General features: G+C 37.2%; 1 protein-coding gene across 2 annotated transcripts in view; it reads right to left on the bottom strand.

Annotated features, from left to right (window-relative positions):
* Positions 1-25,279, bottom strand: part of LOC140738295 (mediator of RNA polymerase II transcription subunit 13-like) — a 207,360-nt gene that overhangs the window by 99,004 nt on the left and 83,077 nt on the right. For both annotated transcript variants that reach the window (XM_073065473.1, XM_073065474.1), the window contains exons 3-4: positions 17,985-18,069; positions 1,236-1,319 (exon numbers count right to left, since the gene is read on the bottom strand). In XM_073065473.1, the coding sequence (XP_072921574.1) occupies positions 1,236-1,319; positions 17,985-18,069 (169 nt within the window). The remainder of the gene's footprint in view (positions 1-1,235; positions 1,320-17,984; positions 18,070-25,279) is intronic.

Genomic DNA, 25,279 nt, shown 5'->3' with positions numbered 1-25,279 from the left:
AAGGTCATATTTGCACAGGTTTCGCTGCACAGTAGAACAGTGCACCACCACTCCAGAGTCTGCTAAACCTTCCTGAAGGTCTTTTGCAGTCAAACATAGATTTTGATTTGCCTTTCCAGCAATCCTATGAGCAGTTCTCTCGGAAAGTTTGCTTAGTCTTCCAGACCTCAACTTGACCTCTACCATTGCTGTTAACTGCCATTTCTTAATTACATTATGAACTGAGGAAACAACTAGCTGAAAGCACTTTGTTATCTTCTTATAGCCTTCTCTTGCTTTGTGGGCATTATTTATTTTAATTTTCAGAGTGCTAGGCAGCTGCTTAGAGGAGCCCATGGCTGCTGATCTTTGGGACAAGGTTGGAAGAGTCAGGATATTTATAAAGCTTTGAAATTTGCATCAGCTGTCCTTTCCTAATGATGATTGTGAACAAGCCACAGCCTAACAAGCTAATTAAGGTCTGAGACCTTGGTAAAAGTTATCTGAGAGCTCAAATCTCTTGGGGTGCCCAAACTTTTGCATGGTGCTCCTTTCCTTTTTTCCCCACTCTAAAATTGGACAAAAGAAAAATAATACCCTAATCTTGCTTAACATATTGAAAAGAATGTTTCATCTTTAACTTTTGACTTTTGAAAATCAGTTCACCTTCTACTCTCTTAACTATTCACCATAACAGAAATTTTGACCGGGGTGCCCAAGCTTTTGCATGCCACTGCACAAGCACAACGTCTACTTCTGCTCTCTACCATACATCCCTAGAATAGATATTCCACCTGTAATCTCGATTTAAATAAATGTCTTCAGCATGTTGTACTGTAGCTCATCTAGCAAATATCTGCACTCTCCAAAGTACCACCACTGCAAGCAATGACATATTGATCAGAATGTCCACATTTGCCAACAATGGAAATGATACAAAGCCGAGAAAATTATTTATCAAAAATTTAAGTTGAATCCATTAAAAGGGAATTAATTACCTGGACACCTGAAAAAAATTAGCCAAAGAACAATTGATATCTGTGAAACAAAGCAAGTGCTGATTTGTATGGAGGTGTTTTCAAAGTAAACATTAAAGAATTATTTAAAGAAATGGCCTGGATATTTAGGCAAGTTGTCATTTATGACAAATTTCAACAGTATATATGATGCAGTATTTTAAAATAAAGACATCAGCAAAGAAGTTGAACATAAGGTAATAAATGTGCAAGTGAAATTCCTCTTTAATTTATACTTACCTTTTGTTAACAGACTTCTCATTTTTCTCATAAGGTTTGACAAACCACTTTCCAATCCTAACGAAGTTCTTTTCCATCAGGCACCTAAAGAAATACAAAATGCAAACCTTAATTCTTTCTTGTACTTCAAATCCAACTACCTTTCTGGACTTCAACTGATCACAATGTAATCCCATAAGCAGATTTTATTGTAAAACCAGAGTTGCCATAACAGTCACTACAGGGTACTTGGAAATTGTGAAAGATGTCATATTAATGAAAGGCAGTTTCAAAGAGTGTATTCTTTCTTGCTCAATGCCTATCCTACTGGAAAGGTTGAATCAGAAGTTACTGCGCATCAATAACACAGGTTGGATCTAAGCTCTCATTTCAAGACTTTGCAGGAGAGAACCAATCAAGAACTGTAATAATGCCTTCCATTCAGGAAAAAAAAATCACTAAACCATATCGCATGATGTAGACAATAGAGAACGTACATCGAAATTCGCCTGGTGGTATATTGAAAAGACAGAATTTACCAATTATACTCTTATATGTGTGAACTCTAAATTAGTAAAGGCTGAGCTTAGGAACATTAACTGCAGATCCATATACTAAAAAGTACCAAGATGCTGGTAAAACAACCCAGACAAGTGACAACAGATTCCAAAATCTGCTTAAAGTTAGGGACTTGCCTAAAATTACTCATGAACAGAAGACAGTACCAACAATCAAAAAAATTCTGCAGATGCTGGAAATCCAAAGCAAAACACAAAATGCTGGCGAAACTCAGGTCAGGCAGCATCTATGGAAATGAATAAACAGTTGACATTTCAGGCCGAGACCCTTCTTCAAGACTCAAGTTCGAACCCACATAATCCTTAATTTTCAGCAATTGCAAGATAAAGCAAATAGAGAATCGTCAGATTAAGAAATAAAAGCAGCAAGTATTTTAAACACTCAGGTCAGACAGAAAAAAATAGTTTAGTTGCTTATATTTACTGAAAATATAAGTCAATTTTAGAAATATAATAATGACAGGTGTATATAATAATGTGTATAAGATAATGAAAGGCATTGATTGTGTGGATAGCCAGAGGCTTTTTCCCCAGGACTGAAATGGCTAACACAAGGGGACATTGTTTTCAGGTGCTTGGAAGTAGGTACAAGGGGAATGTTAGAGTGGTGGGTGCACGGGATGCACTGCTAGTGAAGGTGGTAGAGGCGGATACATTCGGGTCTTTTAAAAGACTCTTAGATAGGTACATGGAGCTTAAAAAAATAGAGGGCTATGTGGTAGGGAAATTCTAGGCAGTTTCTAGAATAGGTTACATGCTCGGCACATCATTGTGGGCCAAAGGGCCTGTAATGCGCTGTAGATTTTTGTTTCTATGTTTCTATGACAGATTTTTGCCAGGAAAGGGTTACAAACACAAACTCAGTAAATGCAGTTGGGTTACACATCAGCTGTGATGTAGCAGTTTTGACATTGAAATGTTGCTACTTGGCAAGTACTGCTGGTTTGTCCAAATCCTGTTAACTTTAGCCACACTTTCAGGAAAGAATGGAACCAGTGCTTGGCTGGTTCAGAGACCAGCTTGCAAAATTTAAGTCAACATTAAAATGAATGGATTTATACAAAGTTTATAACATCCTATTAGGTCCGAAGAGGGCTTTATGACCAATATAATAGTACTTAGGTATTGTTAAAAATGTCAGAAGTACAGTATATACATGGTGATTTGAAATCAATGTAGAAGATCACATTGTGCGTGGGGGTTGCAGTGATATATTCCACTTACAGATTATATATCCTAAAGCAATATATAATCTCAGTACTTTTCACCTGTAGTGGGAATTGTTGCACATAAATTGTGTGCAAGGTCTTACTGTATGTAACACGATGGCTGATACAAGGGAGGGAAATACAGCAGGTTAAGACCTGCAAAAGGGTGTGCACTTCAAAATCCAGAAGCTCAGATATCACTGATTAGAATGGAGCTCACCATTCCAGCTTATGGAGAAAAAAGTATTACAATCTATACCAATTTGCACAAGTGAAAATGTATTATAATTTGATTAACAAGTACAGAAGTGTCATTTTAAAAGCTTAAGATTTAAATTACAGCTATACAACCCATTGCTTTACATTGAATTAGTCCAATTACTGGAAAATCTGTATCAAGTGAATTTTTAAAAAAAACAGATGGCAACTGGAGCATGTAGGTATTTTGTGAAATGGCACTGTTACAAATTGAGAGCTAGGTCCTTTTTTAAAAAAAAATCAGACAAGCGGCACAGCTTTTGATTCATCAACTTTAACTTGATTGATTTCAACAAATTAAAAAAACAAATTTCTTTTCATTCAAAAAAATTGAACTGAGGAGAAAACTACTTAAAATTAGAATTTTTGGTGAAGAAACAGATCATCTTATCCAACAGATGGCACAACAGTTACTGCTGCTGCCTAGGTAGCCTAAACCTAGGACCCAGGTGCAGCCTAATGACAAAAGAATAAATGGGATGCTGATCATTATGTTTGAGAGAAAATGAGTTAGAGATACGGAAAAATATAGAGATGAAGAATCTGACTGATGAGATTGTTCTGCTAGGAGCTGGGATGGACCTGATAAGTTAAATAGCTCCCTTTTGCATCATTATAAATATAATGACAGATGCCAGAGATAATTATTTATCTTCATGTACTTATCCAGTTTTCTCTGTAATCCATTTATCTGTACTGATCACTTGAACTGACCATTTTATAACCATGAGATAAAGAAACTTATCTTCAATTTTTCATGCAATTGATCAGTGAATTCTTACAGAGAACATTGAAGAGAAGGCTGATTAACTATCCTAACACTAATTCCATGCTCACCCCTGATCAAGTGTTCCCAACTTGCAGTCCACAATGCCTGGTTAATAGTAGAGGTCCATAGCGTAAACAGGTGGGGATCCCCAGCTTGAGACTGTTAAATGTCAGTTTTCTCCTTCTGCGTGTACAATCCCTTAATATCAGATCCGCACATAAGCTGCATCTCAATGTCCATCTTAAAATAAGTCTCAACTTTTTCTTTTCAACATTTTTATTGATTTCTTACATAAAATAATAGAGTACAGTAGGATATAATATATATCGATTACAATATATTGGAATCACAAATATAGTCTCTTTACCCCATACCCATATAAATTAAATTTAAACATAATACTGAAAAAAGATAATTGTATTATATAAAAAATCTAAAACCACTATCAGAAAAAATAAACAGCTGTTTGGTTAAAAAATGGGAAAAAACCTCATCATATAGTAAAACATATTATTAGCCAACATCTGTGCTTAATAGCAAATCAAAGATTTTGAAAATATTTCAAAATAGGTCCCCACAATTTAAAAAAAAATCTTGTCTAGGTTCAGAAGTTGAACAGCGAATCTTCTCTAAATTTAAACATGACATAATATCACGTAACCAATATTTATGAGTAAGCAGAGTGGCATCCTTCCACTTAAGCCCTCCTGGCTATAAGAGAAATAAAAGCCAAAATGTGCAAATCATGTCTCTCCAAAATAATATCATTTCCTCCAACAATACCAAATAAAGCAGTCAAAGGATTAGGTTTAAAATTTACTTTAAAAAGCACTGAAAAAGTTTGGAATACTTCCTTCCAATATTTTTCAAGACTCAGACAAGTCCAAAACACATGGATTAGTGAAGCTTCTCCATTATTACATCTATCACAATAGGGAGATATATCAAAATAAAAATGAGACAGCTTATCTTTAGTCATGTGGGCCCTATGAACCACTTTAAATTGTAGAAGGGAATGACAGGCACATAAGGATGAGGTATTAACCAATTTTAAAATTTCATTCCAAGTACCCTCAGAAATTGGAATCTGTAAATCTTGTTCACAGAGATTTTTAATTTTCTCTAAAGAAGTATTTCTCATTCCCAACAATATACCATAAATATTAGATATAGATCCATCATGGAAGGTTTCAAATTAAGAATTGTATCAAGTAAATTCTTATCTGAACTTTTAGGAAATGTATATACTTGAGAACGCAATAAGTCTCTAATTTGTAAATATCAAAAAAAGTGGGTTTTGCGTAGGCTGTACTTAGCTGACAGTTGTTCAAATTAAGAGAGACGATCTCCAACAAACAAATCCTGAAAACATTTAATACCCAATCTATTCCACTCTTTAAAAACTACATTAGTCATAGATTTAAAAAAAGAAAAAAATGGGACTTGAAAGTGAAAAAGTCAATAAACCAAAATATTTTCTAAATTGTACCCAAATCCTCAAAGTGTGTTTAACTACAAAATTATTGGTTAAATCACTTAAGGATAAAGGAATTGAGGATCTGAGAAGAGAAATGACAGAAACTTTATTAACAGAATTAGCTTCTAGAGAAACCCAGACCGGACAATCTACTCGGTTAATATAATGTAACCAAAACGTAAGATTCCATATATTGACTGCCCAGTAATAAAATAAGATTAACTTTATTTATTTGAGAAATATTATTTTTCCATATATAAGATATAACAGAATCCAGAGAATCAAAAAAAGAAGTTAGGAATAAAAACAGGTACTGCCTGAAATAAATATAAAATTTTGGGCAAAATATTCAATAGAATTAATTCAGCCAATCAACGATAAAGAGAGGGGTGACCAATTTGATAGTGCCTACTTAACACAATTCAGAAGCGTAAAACAACACTTTTAAAAGGAATTTATAATTCCTAGTAATTGTTCTGCCCAAATAAGTACCGTAGATTCCGGACTACAGAGCGCACCTGATTAAAAGCCGCTGGCTCTAATTTTAGAAATAAAATCATTTTTTTTATTATACAGGCCGCTTCGGATTTTAGGCCGCACCGAATTTCAGGCGGAACGGATTTTCGGCGCACTGGATTTCCGGCGGACCGGATTTTCGGTGCACTGGATTTCCGGCGGACCGGATTTTCGGCGCACCGAATTTTCGGCCGCTTGTAATATGAGATATTTACACAGAAAGATATTACACGTGTTGGGCTTCAAATTCTGCCCTGTGTTCGTTTTGGAAGAGAGACAACCAACACCGGATTACAGTGCAGCGTGGCTTTATTGCAGAACGCGTTTTGCCTTCCCCTTACATTCTGCTCTTATTTATACTCCTTTTTCCCCCAAACCAAACCCTCGCTACACATATTTGGTAAGGCTAATCTTTGTTATACCTACCGGTATTTGGTAACATCGGACACTTGTGTCCTTATTGGCCCGATACCATTCACACACGAGTTTTACTGTTTTTTTGTTTACTGAATCGCTAGTAGTTTCGGTGCAGCGGAATCCTCAGTTTCGCTCCCTCCCTCCCTTGTACTGCTGTCTAATATCACGTGAGCCATTCCTGACCTGAAGCGGCAGTCCCAAATTAAATCTCCACCGTCTCACCATCGATTCATGTATGCCAAGATTACGCGCAGCAGCTCGATTTCCTTGTTCAACCGCCAGATTGATTGCCTTTAACTTAAAAGCTGCATCATATGCTTTTCTTCGAGTGTTTTCCATGTTGATGAGGGTGAGTACAAATGGCTGATTTACAATAATTTGTGAAGTGCGCTTGATTTATCGTACAATTTCATTGGACCTCTGTGAACTACTCATCAATTTTATTGGTCTACTGTTACGAGGCAAAATGTTTTGGCGGCATGGGAAAAAACTTTCTATTAGCCGCACCTTATTATAAGCCGCTATGTTCAATGCTGTTCAAAGCATGGGAAAAAAGTAGCGGCTTATAATCCGACATCTACGGTAAATTGATTTCTTACAATTTTAAAAGAAAAACTAGTATTAACTAATACCAAATTATTCAAAGGAAAAAGTTCACTGTTATGGAAGTTAAGTTTATATCCTGAAAACTGACTAAAGCAGGAGAGTAAAGAAAATACGGAAGGTAAAGAAGACTCCACATTAGAAATATAGAGCAAAAGGTCATCAGCATAAAGCAAAGCTTTGTGGGTAATACCCCTCCTTAAAATACCAGTGATATCATTAGATTCCCAGAAAGCAATAGCTAAAGGTTCTAAGACCAAATCAAAAAGCAAAGGACTCCATGGACAATCTTGTCTAGTTCCACGTTGAAGTTTAAAAGGTTTAGAATTCTGAAAGTTAGTAAGAACCTGAGTGGAGGGAGATAGATAAAGTAATTTAATCCATTGAATATAATCGGGCCCAAAGTTAAATTTTTCTAAAGTTTAAAATAAATAATTCCATTCAACCCGATCAAAGGCTTTCCTAGCATCTAAGGACATCACGCATTCCAATCTCTTTAGAAGGAGAACGAATAACATTCAATAAATGACGAATATTAAAGTGGGAGTATCAATTTTTGATAAATCCAGTCTGGTCATCAGAAATAATAGATGGCAAAATATTTTCAATCCTACGAGCCAAAAGTTTAGATAAAATTTTAGTATCAACATTAAGTAAGGGAATTGGTCTATAAGAAGAACATTCAATTGGATTCTTACTCTTTTTAAGAATAAGCGAAATAGAGGTTTCATAACTCTTCCCCGAGTGCAAAGAGTGAAAAACTTCGGCAATTAAGAAATGGGTTGATTCAGCAATTTTCGATTATCATCAGGAAGTGTAGGAATGTTTAATCGATCCAAGAAATTATTCATTACAGTATTATCTTTAGGAGGATCAGAACTATAAAGTTTAGAATAGAATTCTCTAAAAGTATTATTTCTAAATGATCAGATGTTTAATCACCATTAGCTTTACAAACTTCTTTAATTTGACGTTTAACTATAAAGGTCTTTAATTGGTTAGCCAATAGTTTACCCGTTTTATCTCCATGAACATAAAACTGATTTATCTTGTAAAAGTTGAGTTTCAATTGGGTAAGTTAAAAGCAGATCGTATTTAGTTTTAATTTCAACACATCTTTTATATAAAACAGAATATTTTTGGTCTAACTGTTTCAACTGATTGGCTAATTCAATTCTCTCCTTAGCTTTTTTCTTAACGCTTGCAGTAAAAGAAATAATTTGTCCTCTAATATAAGCCTTAAAAGCATCCCATAAAATAAGACTAGAAATCTCTTCAAAACAAAAAGAATAATTTGTCTCTCCAAATTTTTTTTTTAAATCCTTATCAGGTAACAGAGTTGGATTAAAACACCAAAATCTGTTTATTTTGGAGACACCCAGACGATTTAAAGATAAAAACACAAGAGCATGATCTGAAACAGCAATTTCATTATATTCATAGGATCGAACCAATGGAATCAATTGACTATCAACAAAAAAAATCAATCCTGGAATACGTATGACGAACATGAGAAAAAAATGAGTACTCTATCTGTTGGATGCAAAAAGCACCAAACATCAACAATATCACATCTCATTAGAAAAGATTGGATAAAGGAGGCAGCTCTACTAAAAACTAATCGTTTAAAAGATGAGCGATCTAAAACAGGATCTAAACAACAATTGAAGTCTCCTCCTAAGAATAGAGACTTAAATTGGTAAAAGTGAAAAAAGTGTTTAAAGAAAACCTGGATCATCTATATTCGGGGCATACAAATTAACAAAAACCATTAATTTATCTAATTTCCTTGAGACTATAACAAAATGCCCATTGGTATCAGACACTATATCATGTTGAACGAAAGAAACTGAATTGTCTATAAGAATTGAAACCCCTCTGGCCTTAGCCTGAAAGGAGGAATGGAAAGATAAGCTCTTCCAATGGCTGAAAAGACATAAATTATCACATTTATGAACATGTGTTTCTTGTGTAAAAAAATAATTGAGATATTCAATTTCTTAATATAGTTAAATATTTTATTAAGTTTCACAGGATGGTTTAATTCTTTCACATTAAAACTAAGTAAATTAATAGCATGATCCATTTTAAATATTACTTAAAAGAGAGGTTAGAATAAAAACCACTGGAATATATATTAAATCCAAACAATGAGCTTTAAGATAAAGTAACCAAGCAACAAATGAAGCTAAGAGAACCAAACAGCTGATAGAAAAGAAGAAATCCACCCCCAACCCCACCCAAAGAGAGAAAGTCGACCAAAGGGCAGTCGACAGCTAAATCTACCCACATTACCCTCCTAAAACAATTGACTGGCTGAGCTCCAAAAAATTTTCAAGGCTAACTGCATTCCATCAAGACACAACAAAAACAGAGCAAAATTAAACTTATTTAAAAACCACATAAAAAATATAGTATAAAATATTAAAAAGAACTAAAAATTCAGAGCATATTAACTTGGAAAGTATTAACAATGAAAACTTACTAATGTTAAATCCTTAATTTTCTAAGCAAAGAAATAAGATTACAAAAAAAATTAGATACAAGGTATACCAAAAGTTTAAAAAAAACGATTATTCATAAGAGAAAGTAATGAACAGTTAGACTCCTGATTCTAAAAAAAGGATCCATCAGGCAGACTCAACATAGATTTATGTAGGGAATTATTGAACAGTTAAAACTTCTGATACTGATTCGGAAATTTAAAAATCCTGCACCTCAAGTCAAACCCATTTCTGAGAGCCATTTTTCAAAATGATTCTAAGACGAGCGAGGTAACAAAGAGAAGTTTTAAAACCTTTATCATACAACTCAGACAACCTTTTTAAACTTGAAGTGCTCATTCAACACCTCCGGTGAAAATTCCTTCACAATTCTGATCTTCTGGCCTTCATAATCAATCGTACCTTTCCGACGAGATTCACAAATTAAAAGTTCCTTTGTTTTAAAGTCGTGAAGACAGATCATCACTGAATGGGGTCATTCTTCTGGAGGAGGACTTGGTACTGGTGATCTATGAGCTCGGTCTATTTTAGGTGGAGATTTTAAAATATTCAGAAATAAGTTAGCCAAAAGGTTTGCAAAAATTTCCGAAGGCTGATTGGCTCTTTAAAACCTAGAATATGTAAATTATTTCTTCTGCTTCTATTTTCTATGTCAGTAATCTTCTGTCTTAATTTTTCATTAACCTTTGACTGTTTATCATAGATCTTTTCCAGGTCATCAATCTTTGCATCCAACATCGTCAAAGTGTCTTCATTCTTTTATATCCGTTTATCGTGTTCACTTAAAAAAAAATTTGAATAAAATCTGATTTTACATCCATTTGTTTAAATTCAGTCCTGAGTTGCCGGGATTTCTGCTGGAACTCCTCCGAAAGTTTATTTTTATGCTTCCAGAGTGCCTCTATAATAAATTCCAAAGTTATAGGAGGGTCCCCTTCTTTTTTTTTTTAGTAGCTTTGGAACCCCTCATCTTAAAACAATACAGGTTTCCCCCGCAATCCAAAGGTAGAGCGTTCCTATGAAACTGTTCGCAATCCGAAATGTCGTAAAGCGAAGAAGCAATTACCATTAATTTATATGGGGAAATTTTTTGAGCGTTCCCAGACCCAAAAAACACCTACCAAATCAAAGCAAATAACACATAAAACCTAAAATAACACGAACATATAGTAAAAGCAGGAATGATATAATAAATTTACACCCAATAGAAAGTAGAAATATTGTAGGTATGATGTAGTTTCACTTATCAAACTCGAGAAGGCAGCGAACCAAAATCGATTTGGAGGGAAAAAATCAGCACGTACACGCATGCGCAAACAATTGCCTGCACAAGGCTTCACGGTCATTATAGCCTTTCTCGGGGTAAACACACGTATAAAGCAGGCGACTTTTTCTCGTAAAAGTGAAAATCCTCTTTGGTTAGCGAAAACAGGTACTAATGTAAGTCTTTCATAACAGCGAGTTGTCATAAATCAAACTTTCGAAAAGCGGGGTCCACCTGTATTGTTTAAAAGTAAGTTTTCAAAACAAGTTGGAAACAGTAAATTAAGTAGAGTAGGAGCAGCTATAAAAACACTGCTACTCCATCGACAGCCAGTAGAGTTCTATAAGTCGCAACTTTCAAACCCTCCATCAGATCCCTGAAACATACAGTGATGGGTCAATGTTCAAAAATATGTCAGAGAAGTATATTAGAAGTATATGAATACTAGGAGCAAACTATAGAGATGCAACTCTTGCAGAGCTCCAGTTTTTGTCCCATCTCAGCCAGTGATGAGCACAAAGGCGGCACACAAAAATCAGTATTTTTTCCCCTCACATTCAGCAGCTGGTGATTAGGACTAGAAGTCATGTGGAGGCCATACATCACTTTTGATTTGGAAAAAAAACAAGGAGATGCAGCTTTACTCGGGAGAATCAAAAAATATTTTGAAGAATAGCTCAAACAGCCCTTTCTGATGAATTTCCAAAAGTTCCACAAATTTGAAACTACATTAAAATAGCAAGAGAATAAAAGCAGATTAAGTCTTGAACATGAAGAAAGAAGATGGCCAATTGGAACTGGTCCAACCAACAATGAGAGAAACAAAAGGATAGAAGCTTAACCATTTAAATTAAAAACTCCAAATAATAATGTGGACAGAATAAAACTGCAGCCAAAATGTGCAGAAAATTAAGGAAACAAAAAGGCAGCATCAATTTGCACTTCAGATGAGCTTATCAACTAAGGGACTGATATTTTCTATAAGGGCAAAATGATGTGTTTAAGTGGTGATTATCCATCCATGGTGGTTTGTGAATAATGGAATTTTAAAATATGACCGTCACAGTACTAAAGGTTTAGATCAATTGCATTTCACACGCAAATTCAGCAGCATGTTATCTATAATACAACAGGAGCGTTTTTCCACTGCCTTTAACTCAATACCAAAATACATGGCACAAATTTAAGCAGTGACAGCATTTAAAGAAATGGCAAAGCTACAGCTAAAGAACTAAATAGTTCACAATCTGTCAGTTTAAATTGTGATTGTCTCCTGGATCAGACCCAAATACTAATAAAAAAAACTGTTTGAGGAACTCAGTGATCCAACAGTATCCATGAAGGTAAAGGGATGGTTGATATCTTAGGTCAAGCCACTGCATCATGAAAAAGTGCAGATAAACAAGGGGTGACAGGGAGCAGTGACACAGTCTAGTCAGTTAAAAGTGAAACCATTAATAAGGGGGATAATGCATAGATGGAGCCAGGAGAAAACTTTTAGATATGAAGGCTCATGGGTGATAGGTGGAAATATATAAACAAAAAGGGAAAAAAATAAGCAAATAGATCTAGATGGAGAGAGGGGAAGGCTAGTACAAGGTTGAAAGGAGATACATGGAACAAAAGTAACACTATTACAGGTTGGACTGCCAGAATTCAGAGTTTAATTTCAGCTCCATCTGCAAGGAGCTTGTACAGTATATTCTCCTCATGACCAAATGGTTTTCTTCCAGCTGCTCTGGTTTTGTCCCACAGTCCAAAGGCATAGTAGTTAGTAGATTAACTGGTCATTGTAAATTGTCCTGTGATTATGCTAGGGTTAAGTAGGTGGATTGCTGGGCAGCATGTTTCATTGGGTCGTGTGGGCCTGTTCCGTGCTGCATCTCTAAATAAAAATAAATTTTAAAAAGGAGGTGGGGTGATGGGCAGTTGGATAGTTTTTGATCTAGATTCCACCATCCATAATCTCATGTTTCCAGATTACTATAATATGATCGCATGGCAGGAAGTACATAACTTTGAGTCAAAGGGTACAAGTGACCCAAACTTTACTATCAGTGTAACTGCCGGATGATAATTTATGCACTACACCCATAAATATACATCAATATGGCCACATTAGAGTACAAAACCTTTATAAACAAGAAACTCTGCAGATGCCAGAAATCCAGAGTAACACACAAAATTGTGGAGGAGCTCAGCAGATCAGACAGAATCTATAGAGAGGAATAATCAGTTGATGTTTTGAGCAGAGACCCTTCAACTGGTCCCAATGAATAGGCTCAGCCCTAATGCTACCTGACCTGCTGAGTTCCTTCAGCATTTTGTGTGTGTGTGTTACTCACTTTAATGTTTTAATACTCAACTTCTTACTTCAGTCATTTATCATTTCCTCCTCATCAGTCCTTCAAAAGTAAAGGTACACTGCTTTTGTGCTGGGTTTGTTGAATCCAAGGTTACTGATGAAGCCAGCATGAGAACCATAGACTTTCCCACAGGAAGTGCCTGACTGGGCGAGTGAGTAGTTGGGAAGTGGAATACTCTTTCTTTACACCACTTTTGTGTGCACAAGATTCTCAAAATACTCAAAACACATCTCCGCTTTTAATAATTAGGCTGACAGTGCTCAGAGTACAGGGGCATACTGAAATTTTCAGAGGCTGAACATCCTTGAATCTGTTCCACTGGCAAAACTACCGTAGATTCCGGATTTTAAGCCGCTACTTTTTTCCCACATTTTGAACAGCTTTGAACTTTGCGGCCTTTAAAACGGAGCGGCTAATACATGATTTTTTTTCATGCCGCCGAAAACATTTTGCCTCGTAACAGTAGACCAATAAAATTGATGAGTAGTTCACAGAGGTCCAGTGAAATTGTACGATAAATCAAGCGCACTTTCACAATTAAATTATTGTAAATCAGTCATTTGTACTCACCCTCATCAACATGGAAAACACTCGAAGAAAAGCATTGTGCTGCCTTTATGGCAGTTATTTAGTTTATAATATTTTCGCTTAGTAATTCATTTTCTAGTTAAAGTTAGAAGAGTTTTAACTATATTTGTTTTCTGTACTACATCGCGGGATGCTATGATGTCACACCCGGTTTCGCCGCGTCTTGTGGGATACCAGTTTGCGATAAACGGGAAGGAGGGGGGGGAGCGCATTACGCGAGCGGCATTGGATCTGAGCGAACGCTGCTTTTAAATGCCGTTTGCGATAAACGGGAAGGAGGGGGGGGAGCGCATTACGCGAGCGGCATTGGATCTGAGCGAACGCTGCTTTTAAATGCCGTTTGCGATAAACGGGAAGGAGGGGGGGAGCGCATTACGCGAGCGGCATTGGATCTGAGCGAACGCTGCTTTTAAATGCCGTTTGCGATAAACGGGAAGGAGGGGGGGAGCGCATTACGCGAGCGGCATTGGATCTGAGCGAACGCTGCTTTTAAATGCCGTTTGCGATAAAACGGGACGGCGGGGGGGAGCGGCGGAGCGAAAACGCTGCTTTTAAGTTAAAGGCGATCAATAACTTTTCCTGGTAGGCTGCAGTATATATATTTTTTACCAGTCGTTAGGAGATATTGGAATGTTGTTCAGTAAAGAAGTATACGCAACGTATATTTAAAAGTAGCCGCGTTACGGGCACGGTTCGAAAAAAAGCATTTGCAATATGTATTTGTTTTTGTTACCATATGGATTTAATTAAAAGTTAAAAAATCCTCACGTGTAATATCTTTCTGTGTAAATATCTCATATTACAACGTGGGACACCTGCGGCCGAAAATCCGGTGCGGCCTTTACAAGTAAAAAATTGATTTTATTTCTAAAATTAGAGCCAGCGGCTTTTAATCAGGTGTGCTCTGTAGTCCGGAATCTACGGTACATAGTGTCTGTTTGAAGACTCTGGTGCAAGGTTTGCAAACATCATGGCATACATGAGGTTTTGACAGTGTTGACTGTGTCAGGAAAATGATGCATCTTTTTCACTATAATTGGCTTGACAGTACACCTGATGATTAAGATCATGGCTTGTATGGCATTATAAACTAAACACAGGATGGACACTGAATTTGAGGAGTGTTCTACAGTTCCTCACAATTACAGTTAAAAGCTTACTGAAGGCCATATATTGTGCTGCTCCCTGCACTTCTAGAGTTACCATGTCATGAAGATGTATATTGTATTCCTTGAACAGAATCCATGTTTTGATTAGAGTTGGAGTTTTATGATGAATGGTAAGACGTAGTTCAGGAGCACAATACGGCAATAACATACGGCGAAGGGAAATCACAGACAGATTTGTCGTCTATTTTGATAATGGGCATGATTACAGTACCTGACCTACATTTGTTTCCACTCTTCCCAGATGTGGAAGGTGAGTTTGCAAATTCATGACTGAAGCTCTTGGACACCAAGTATTAGAAATTCAACAAGGTTGCATTTCCTCTGTGGTATGGGACTTTGGTCTTTGGACTGTAGATGTCTTTAACAGCATGGAAAGCTCCACCCATAATTACTGTCAGTGGATCTTTGGACCTTCTGAGTTCTTTCCACCACCCTCCATCTGTTTGTAACATCGTGTATTTTCTGATGACCTTTGCCATCAGATTGAGGAATGGATGAGCTCTCAACCCAGGAATACCTTACAGCTTTACCATAGTGGCACAGGTAGTAGTTTCTGCTTCACATCTCCAGTGTCCCATGTCTGACTCTGACATGCGGCTCTCTGCATTGGGTTTACACATTTCCTTGTGGCCATGCATTTCCTCAAAGTGCTCTGTTTTCCTCTCACAACCCAATAATGTAGAGATTAGTAATGTGGTCACTGTAAATTGTCCTCATTTTATAGATGAAAGGTTGAAATTGAGAGGCTGATAGGAAAGTGGGGAGAATAAAATGGGATCAGTTGTCAGTGGGCACTTGATGTTTAACACAAACTTGGTAGGTTGAATAATTCATTTCCATGCTGTATAACCATTAATCTCTATACGGGTAATCTCTATACGGGTATTAATATAGCTGACCAGGAAAGCACATGCTGGGGACACTAAATCCAATTGGCTTGGCAACAGATTGCCCGTGACACTGAGGAACTACTTCCTTAGAGGCTTTGAACATTTTAACATTGATTTTTAGTTAATGCTGACAGTTTGGTCTAATTGGTTGAGATAATAGAACAAATTTGGCAGTGATCAGTTCAACAATTGTGGGTATGCATGAATGCACAAGTGACATGGACATCTTTGCAGTCCCCTGCTCTAACAATGTTATAGCCTCATTGGTGCTAGGCCCTTGCATCGCATGCTTATCCTGCTTACAAAGCATGGTAAACACACAAAATACTGGAGGAACTCGGCACGATGGGCAGTATCCATGGAGGAAAATGAACAGTTAACATTTCAGACCAAGACCTTTGATCAGGATTCCTCAGCAGTCCTGACCAAGGTTCTCTGCCTGAAACATCAACAATTCATTTTCTGCCATCGATGCTGCCTGATCCATTGAGTTCCTCCAGCATTGTGTGTGTTGATCCAGATTTCCGACATTTGCTATCTCTCACGTTTACAGAGCAGTCTGTAGGTTATGCAAATATCACACTCCAAGCCTTTTACTGGGGCGGACCACACCCCTCCTACTCCTTAGCTAAAGATCCCTTGCCAAAAGCTTACATTTTTCCTTACAATAGCACTAAAGTCACCTAGGATATTAATTTGCTTCCTCTTGAAACCAGCTCATGACTTTTTTCAAGATCAAATCTTCTTTGGCAACATCCTCAAGTTCTAGATTTGTGCATTGATGACTTAAGGGGAAAATGTTTTCATTAATTCATTAAAAGCTCACAGTGAAGATTTTATTTCCCTTCCAGTTTGTCACTGAAGAAGATGTAGCCACCACTTTGTCTGACATTGACATTGGCACTGCTATCATGGGCAGGAGATGGCCACTTGAGAGTTGCTGAGCAAACAGTCCATGAGAAATCCTAGGTCCTGCATTTGGAGTCAAAATGTCTTTTGCTTCTTTTAGCATTGGATAACTACCACAGACTTGGTATGTGATACACCTTGGTCTTGACCCAATAGCAAGAGAGACCAAAACAGCTGGATCCAGTTTCTGCTGCATGAGATTTATTGCTCACACCAAAGCCCCACTTAGCACCAAGCACAGACTCAGACATAAAAGGTGGCACCCTGAGCTAAGAAAAAAGATGCATTAAACTTATGGATATTTTGTAATTTTAAAAGTTCCCAATATCCCAAACACCAAACCGTTAAGATACAAACACATCTGTTGGCAAATTTCAATCTTGTTTAACAAAAGTGTAATAACTTTATTTTAAAGGAACAATTATCTACAATATTGGCTGAGATAACATTATTGGGGATGGAGCTAAAAAAAAATTCTGATGTGTAACTGAAATTATACAAGGAAGAAAATTCCAACTGATTATACAGATAAGATGCTGGTTTCTTTACCTACCATCTATAACTACAACTCAAAAGGTGCTTTACTGGCCAAATACAAAGTTCTGAAGCATTTTCCCCCAAAGAACTGAAGCATTCACCATTATGCCATACATATTTAGAGTACTAAAATATAATCAATTCAAGATTGGAAACTTTGAACTGTAATGGAAATTAATCTAATTTAGGCTGTGACTAATAACAGGCCATGATCTATTATGAAGGACATGCACCAACAAATGCAACAGCATCCTAATTTTTGGTCAAAGCCCTCACATTGCAAGAAAAGTAACAGGCTAAGATTCTGGCCTACTAATCTGGTGACAGAGTTTTACTTAAAATGGTTTAAAACTACATATAGCTACTTGAACAAGATTTGAAGTTTGTTGACCTTGAAGATATCAGAAAGATCAACTCTGATAGAATAAAGAGAGTTTGTTAATTGCTGGAAGAATTCTACACCTTATTACCTGAGCCCAAATTAAATACACATGGCTTGAAAAGAAGTATTTTCAAGTAGTCTGGCTGTTTTAATAAAAAAATTTTACCCTGAAAAGTATAACAAAGTGCTGTTGTAAAAAGAATTAAACAGACCAAACATCTCTCTGAATTGTTCTGAACAATTCTGCACACTAAATATAAATTCACATAATAGATCATAAACAATACCATGCATGTTTTTTAAATATTAAATTTTAAAGCATCCATGTGACTTACCTTTCTAATAAATTATGAATGGCCTTAAAGAGCAGTGTTCTGCATTCGTATGTGAGTCCATTTTCCCAGAGACCCGCATCTACCACTGAAATGCAAGAAAAATTGTCATGAAAGAATGAAATGCAGCTTAAGTTTTAATTAAATGTACTGTAGACATTGAAAATCAAAAATATGCAGATGACAGAAATCTGAGTTTAAATGAGAAAATACTGGAAATTCTTGTCAGGAAGCAACTATGGAAACAGAAAAGCTCTGAAGGGTGCTTGACCCAAAAATTTTACTTCTGTTCCTGCTGTTTCCAGCACTTTCCATCTTGAGCCACAACACTCAGCTGAGGTAAAAATACATCATATTCATTCAACTAAGTGCATATTATCTCATCAGAAGTCAGGAATAAAAAATGTTTAAAAATGTGCCAAATAAATCTACACAAAGCATTTTAATTCATTTGAAGTTCACACAGTCACAGTTTGAATCCAATAGATGACTTATGAACAACAGATTCCACAAATAAATTGTGAAATGATCAAAATCTGTAATACTGCAAGTGAAATGACTATCTAGCCCAAATCTTCTTCAACTATAGTTCAATTCCTTGACTCATTCTACAAATCCCAGCAATATTTTCTCATTCACTTCCTGACTGAAAGATAAGATTTTTATGCTGCTAGTTCTTCTGCAAATTACTTGCACAATCCTTAAACCCCATACTTTCAACCGTGGAACCATTTCTCATAACATATATTAATAAGCACCCTTACTCTAAAATTGTTAAGAATTGAGCTGCATCCAGTTACATGGATCATACCTTTAAAACATTTTCACCTAGAAACCATGCTCCCCACCTATGCTTTCAACTTAAATTCTCATTTTCAAATCTCTCCACAGTTTTGCGCTATGTTCAACTAAAAGCCCCTTAAATATCACTACTTATTCTGCTTCCACCATTTTTCCAGAAACCTGTTCTAGCCATCCACTATCCCATGCAATAAAAATCTGCCCTGCACATCTCCTTTAAATTTTCCCCTTCCAACTTTTAATGCACATCCTTTAGTACTTGACATTTCCATGTTGGGAGAAAAAGACTTTGATCATCTACCCATCTATGCCTCTCATAATTTTATAAACTTTCTGGTTAATTAGCTTATCTAGGAAAATTCTTAAAGAACAAAACTAATTGAGAAAATAGCCGGGATTCCTTTCGTTAATTTAGGATACTATGCCACTTAATTGGGGCAGGGAACAGCTACTGAACAGTTTCCAACTAGTTTCAGACATGCGCATTTGTATGGCTGTTTAAAAACAACACCATGCTTAGAGGAAATTGTTTTTAAATAATGTTAGTTATATATGCTTGCATTACACTAATCATTTGGGTCAAATGACATTGACAAGATAGTGATTTTTGACATTACTTCATGCAACAAGGCAGCCCATTACCTGCACAAGGTGTCTGCATTGATTAATGTTCATTTATAGTTGATCAAAAGGACTGGCAGCATACACTAAATGAATTCCTCCATCAATAACTATTAGGAACTAATACAGTTTTATGGTACTGTAGTAATATTGGTAGTGTTCTAATTCGTTATTCAGTTAAACTGTTGTATTTCCTTACACTACTTCCACGAAACTTCAGCTAACAGGAACAGTGACTTAATTTGACCAAGATGTACTGATCCAATTGTGTACCACTTTACTGGAATCCACAATGTGTACATATATACACACAAACACCCCTTCACATACACACACATATACAGTGGTATGCAGAAGTTTAGACACCCCTGGTCAAAATTTCTGTTACTGTGAATAGCTAAGCGAGTAAAAGATGACCTGATTTCCAAAAGGTATGAAGTTAAAGATGACATATTTCTTTAATATTTTAAGCAAGATTACTTTATTTCCATCTTTTACAGTTTCAAAATAACAAAAAAGTAAAAGGGCCTGAAGCAAAAGTTTGGGCACCCTGCATGGCCAGTACTTAGTAACACCCCCTTTGACAAGTATCACATCTTCCAAACACTTTCTGTAGCCAGCTTAGAGTCTTTCAATTCTTGTTTGGGGGATTTTCGCCCATTCTTCCTTGCAAAAAGGCTTCTAGTTCTGTGAGATTCTTGGGCCATCTTGCATGCACTGCTCTTTTGAGGTCTATCCACAGATTTTTGAAGATGTTTAGGTTGGGGAACTGTGAGGGCCATGGCAAAACCTTCTGCTTGCGCCTCCTGAGGTAGTCCATTGTGGATTTTGAGGTGTGTTTAGTATCATTATCCTGTTATAGAAGCCAGCCTCTTTTCATCTTCAGCTTATTTTTTTAAAACAGTGTAAAGTTTGCTTCCAGAATTTGCTGGTATTTAATTGAATTCATTCTTCCCTCTACCAGTGAAATGTACCCCGTGCCACTGGCTGCAACAACAAGACCAAAGCATGATCGATCCACCCCCATGCTTAAACAGCTGGAGGGGTGTTCTTTTCATGAAATTCTGCACCCTTTTTTCTCCAAACATACCTTTGCTCATTATGGCCAAAAAGTTCTATTTTAACTTCATCAGTCCACAGGAATTGTTTCCAAAAATGCATGGTTTATTTTTAAACCATTCTGTTGACTTTCTCGTGTTTCAGATCATTATTTTGTCACATCATGCAACTTCTATTAAGCTTCAGGTAAAGGACCACTACCATGACATTCTCCTGTAAAATGTCTTGATACAATTTTGAATTCATTGTTTCCTCAACAACTGCAAGCTGTCCAGGTCCTGAGGCAGTAAAGCAGCCCCAAACCATGATGCTCCTTCCATTGTGCTTCACAATTGGGATGAAGTTTTGGCGTTGGTGTGTAGTGACCTTTTCCTCCAAATGCAGAGGTGTGTATTTCTGCCAAAAAGTTCAACTTTTATCTCATTTGTCCACAGAACATTGTCCCAGAAGTGTTGTAGAGCATCTAGGTGGTCTTTGCAAACTTGAGACATGCAGTAATGTTCTTTTTCAAGAGCAGTGGCTTCTTCTATGGTGTTCTTCCAGATACACCAATCCTGCACAGTGATTTTCTTATAGTAGACACATGAAGAGACTTCAGCAAATTCTAGAGATTTCTGCAGGTCTTTTGCCATTAACCCTTTGATCTCTTTTCACCTCCTTCAGCATGGCACTTGTACTCTTGTTGTGAGCTTTGCAGGATGCCCACTCCTAGGGAGAGCAGCAACAGTACTGAATTTCCTGCATCTGAAGACAATATCTCTTACTGCAGACTGATGAACACACAAATCTTTAGAAATGCTTTTGTAGCCTTTTCAAGCTTCGCACATCTCTACAATTCTTCTTCTAAGGTCATCTGAAAGTTGTTTTTAATCAAGGTATGGTAAATATAAACAGCTCTTTCTTGAGAAGAGCAGGTTCTCTCAATAACATGACTTTTTTTTAAAATATAAGGCAGGGCACAGCATCTCTACAACTCACACCTCCAATCTCATCTCATTGATCGGAGCATCTGACTCCAAATAGTTTTTGTAGAAGGCAGTACCCCAGAGGGTCATATACTTTATTGAACTCAGACTGTGAATGTTCAAATGATGAGAAGTACTACAATTGTTAGTGAGTTATTAGTGGTAGATTGCACCGTCTATTATTGTGACTTAGATGATCAGACATTATTAAGTAATTAACGCAGAAAATTTATCTTACAGATGTACATACATAAAACAAATATAGTAAGTAGTGCAAAAAGGGAGCAAATTGTCAGGTAGTGACCATTTAGAAATCTGATGGCAGAATGAAAGAAGCTGTTCCTAAAACCTCGAGTCTGTCTTCAGGCTCATGTACCTCCTCCCTAATTGTGGTAATGAAGAGCGCATGTGCTGACAGATGCCTTCCTTTTGAAGACATGTCCTTAATCCTATCGAGATTAGTGCCCACAATGGAACTGGATGGGTTGAGAAGCCACTGGTTTTTTTCCGATCCTGTGCAGCAATGATCCCTCCATACTAGATGATATTGTAACCAGTTAGAATGCTCTCCACAATACATTTGTAGAAATTTGCTGCAGCTTCCCTTCAGAAGGTATCTGACCATCATTTTCTACCTTTCTTACAAATTTCTAGCATTCATAAATACTTCGCTTTTGACCCATCTGTTTTCACATTAGCATTGGGAACTAATTCTTGAGAATGATTTACTAAAATAGTACCTACTTTTTGTATTAAGATTACTGCCAAATGAATTGGAGAACTTTACACAAAAAGTAATGACACAACGTCTGACTTGTTTGGCAGATAATGAGCTTTTACTAGGTTTCAATCTCTTGTTTTCTAAAGTTTTGTTCCACAATCCATAAGACCATAAGATATAGGAGCCCTTCATCTGCTTTGCTGTTCAATCATGGGCTGATCCAATTCTTCCAGTCATCCGTACTCCCCTGCCTTCTCCCCATACCCTTTGATGCCCTGGCAAATCGAGAACCTATCTCCGCCTTAAATACACCCAATGACTTGGCCTCCACAGCCACCCATGGCAACAAATTCCACAGACTTACCACCCTCTGCCTAAAGTAATTTCTCCACAACTCTGTTCTATATGGACCTCCTTCAATCCTGAAGTTGTACCTTCTTGGCCTGGACTCCCCTAACATGGGAAATAACTTTGCCACATCTAATCTGTTCAGGCCTTTTAACATTCGGAATGTTTCTATGACATCCCCCTCATTCTCCTGAACTCCAGGGAATACAGACCAAGAGCTGCCAGACATTCCTCAAACAGTAACCCTTTCATTCCTGGAATCATTCTCGTGAATCTTCTCTGAACCCTCTCCAATGTCAGTATATCCTTTCTAAATAAGGAGCCCAAAACTGCACACAATAATCTATGTGTGGCCTCATGAGTACCGTAGAGCCTCAGCACCACATCCCTGCTCTTATATTCCATACCTCTAGAAATTAATGCCAGCATTGCATTTGCCTTCTTCACCACCAACTCAACCTGGAGGTTAACCTTTAAGGTATCCTGCACAAGGACTCCCAAGTCCCTTTGCATCTCTCATTTTGAATTCTCTGTCCTTCTAAATGATAGTCTTCCATTTATTACTTTCACCAAAGTGCATGACCATACATTTTCCAACATTGTATTTCCTTTGCCCGTTCCCCTAAACTATCTAAGTCTCTCTGCAGACTGTTTCCTCAACACTACCTGCTCTTCCACTCATCTTTGTGTCATTGGCAAATTTAGCTACAAATCCATTAATCGCATAGTCCAAACCATTGACATACATCGTAAAAAGCAGTGGTCCCTACAACAACCCCTGTGGAACTCCACTGATAACTGGCAGCCAGTCTGAATAGGATCCCTTTATTCCCACTCTTTTCTGCCAATCAGCCAATGCTCCACCCATGCTAGTAACTCCCCTGAAATTCCATGGGATCTTATCTTGCTAGGCAGCCTCATGTGTGGCACCTTGTCAAAGGCCTTCTGAAAATTCAAGTGCACCATATCTACTGCATCTCCTTTGTCTACTCTGCTTGTAATTTCCTCAAAAAATTGCAGTAGGTTAGTCAGGCAGGATTTTCCTTTCAGGAAACCATGCTGGCTTTAGCCTATCTTGTCTTGTGCTTCCAGGTATTCCATAATCTCATCCCTAACCATCAATTCCAACAACTTCCCAACCACTGAAGGCAGGCTAAAAGATCTATAGTTTCCTTTCTGCTGCCTCCCACCCTTTATAAATAATGGGAGTAACATTTGCAATTTTCCAGTAATCCGGTACAATGTCAGAATCTATCAATTCTTGAAAGATCATCATTAATGCCTCTGCAATCTCTCCAGCTACTTCCTTCAGAACCCAAGGGTACATTCCATCAAGTCCAGGAGATTTATCCACCCTCAGACCATTAAGCATCCTGAGCACCTTCTCAGTCGTAATTTTCACTGCTCATACTCATTTCCCTGACACTCCTGGAATGTCTGGTATACTGCAGGTGTTTTCCACCGTGAAGACTGATGCAAAATACACATCGTTCCTCTGCCATTTCTGCATCTCTCATTATGATATCTCCACCGTCATTTTCTATTGGTCCTATATCTACCCTCAACACTCCTTTAGCCTTTATATACTTAAGCATTTAGTATCTTCTTTAATATTAGTCACCAGCTTCCTCTCATAATTCATCTTTTCCTTCCTAATGACCTTAAGTTTCCATCTGCAAGTTTTTAAAAAGACTTCCCAATCCTCTATCTTCCCACTAGCTTTGGCTTCCTTGTATGCCCTCTCTTTTGTTTTTACTTTGGCTTGGATTTCACTTGTCAGCCATGGTAATGTCCTTCTTCCATTTGAAAATTTCTTATTTGGAATACATCTATCTTGCACTTCGCTCATTTTTCGCATAAACTCCAGCCATTGTTGCTCTGCTCTCCTTCCTGCTAGTGTCTCTTTCCAATCAACCTTGGCCAGTTCCCCTCCCATGCCATTGTATTATTCCACTGACATACTGACACATTGGAATTTAGTTTCTCCTTCTCAAAATTCAAAGTGAACTCGATCATATTGTGATCACTGTTCCCTAACGGTTTCTTAACCTTAAGCTCTCTTATTACCTCCGGATGATTGCATAACACCTAATCCAGCACAGCCAATCCCCTAGTGGGCTCAACTACAAGCTGTTCTAAAAAGCCATTCCTTAGACATTTTACAAATTCTCTCGAGGGCCAGTACTGGCCTGGTTTTCTCAATCCACTTCCATGTTAAAATCCCCAACGATTATCATGACATTGCCCTTCTAACGTGCCTTTTCTATCTCCTGCTGTAATTTGTAATCCACATCCCAGCTGCTGTTTGGAGGCCTGTATACAAATGCCATTAGTGTCCTTTACCCTTGTCATTTTTTAACTCAATCCATAGAGACTCTAACACCTTCTGATTCTATGTTATCCCTCTCTAATGATTTATTATTTATTATACACAGGGCCACACCACCCCCTCTGCCTACTAATCTATCTTTCCTATACAGTGTATATCTTTGGACGTTCAGCTCCCAATGATAGCGATCCTTTAGCCAAGTTCCAGAAATGGCCACAACATCATACTTTCCAATCTGTAGCTGAATTTCAAGATCGTCCATTTTATTTCTTATGCTGCGTGCATTCAAACATAACATTTTTAGGCCAGTACCTGTTGCTTTCTATTTTAACTACATGCCTCTATTGCCCTGTAACTCATCTTTGATTTATTTTCATTTTCCCTTCCTCAGCCCTATCACTGCAGTTCCCATTCAGCTGAAGCTTGTGTAAATGTTCTAAAGGCTATGACAAAT

The sequence above is a fragment of the Hemitrygon akajei genome, chromosome 14 (assembly GCF_048418815.1).
Source record: "Hemitrygon akajei chromosome 14, sHemAka1.3, whole genome shotgun sequence".
Classification (NCBI taxonomy): Eukaryota; Metazoa; Chordata; class Chondrichthyes; order Myliobatiformes; family Dasyatidae; genus Hemitrygon; species Hemitrygon akajei.
The sequence above is the reverse complement of the archived record's forward strand: the minus strand, read 5'-3'. Positions and strand labels throughout refer to the sequence as shown.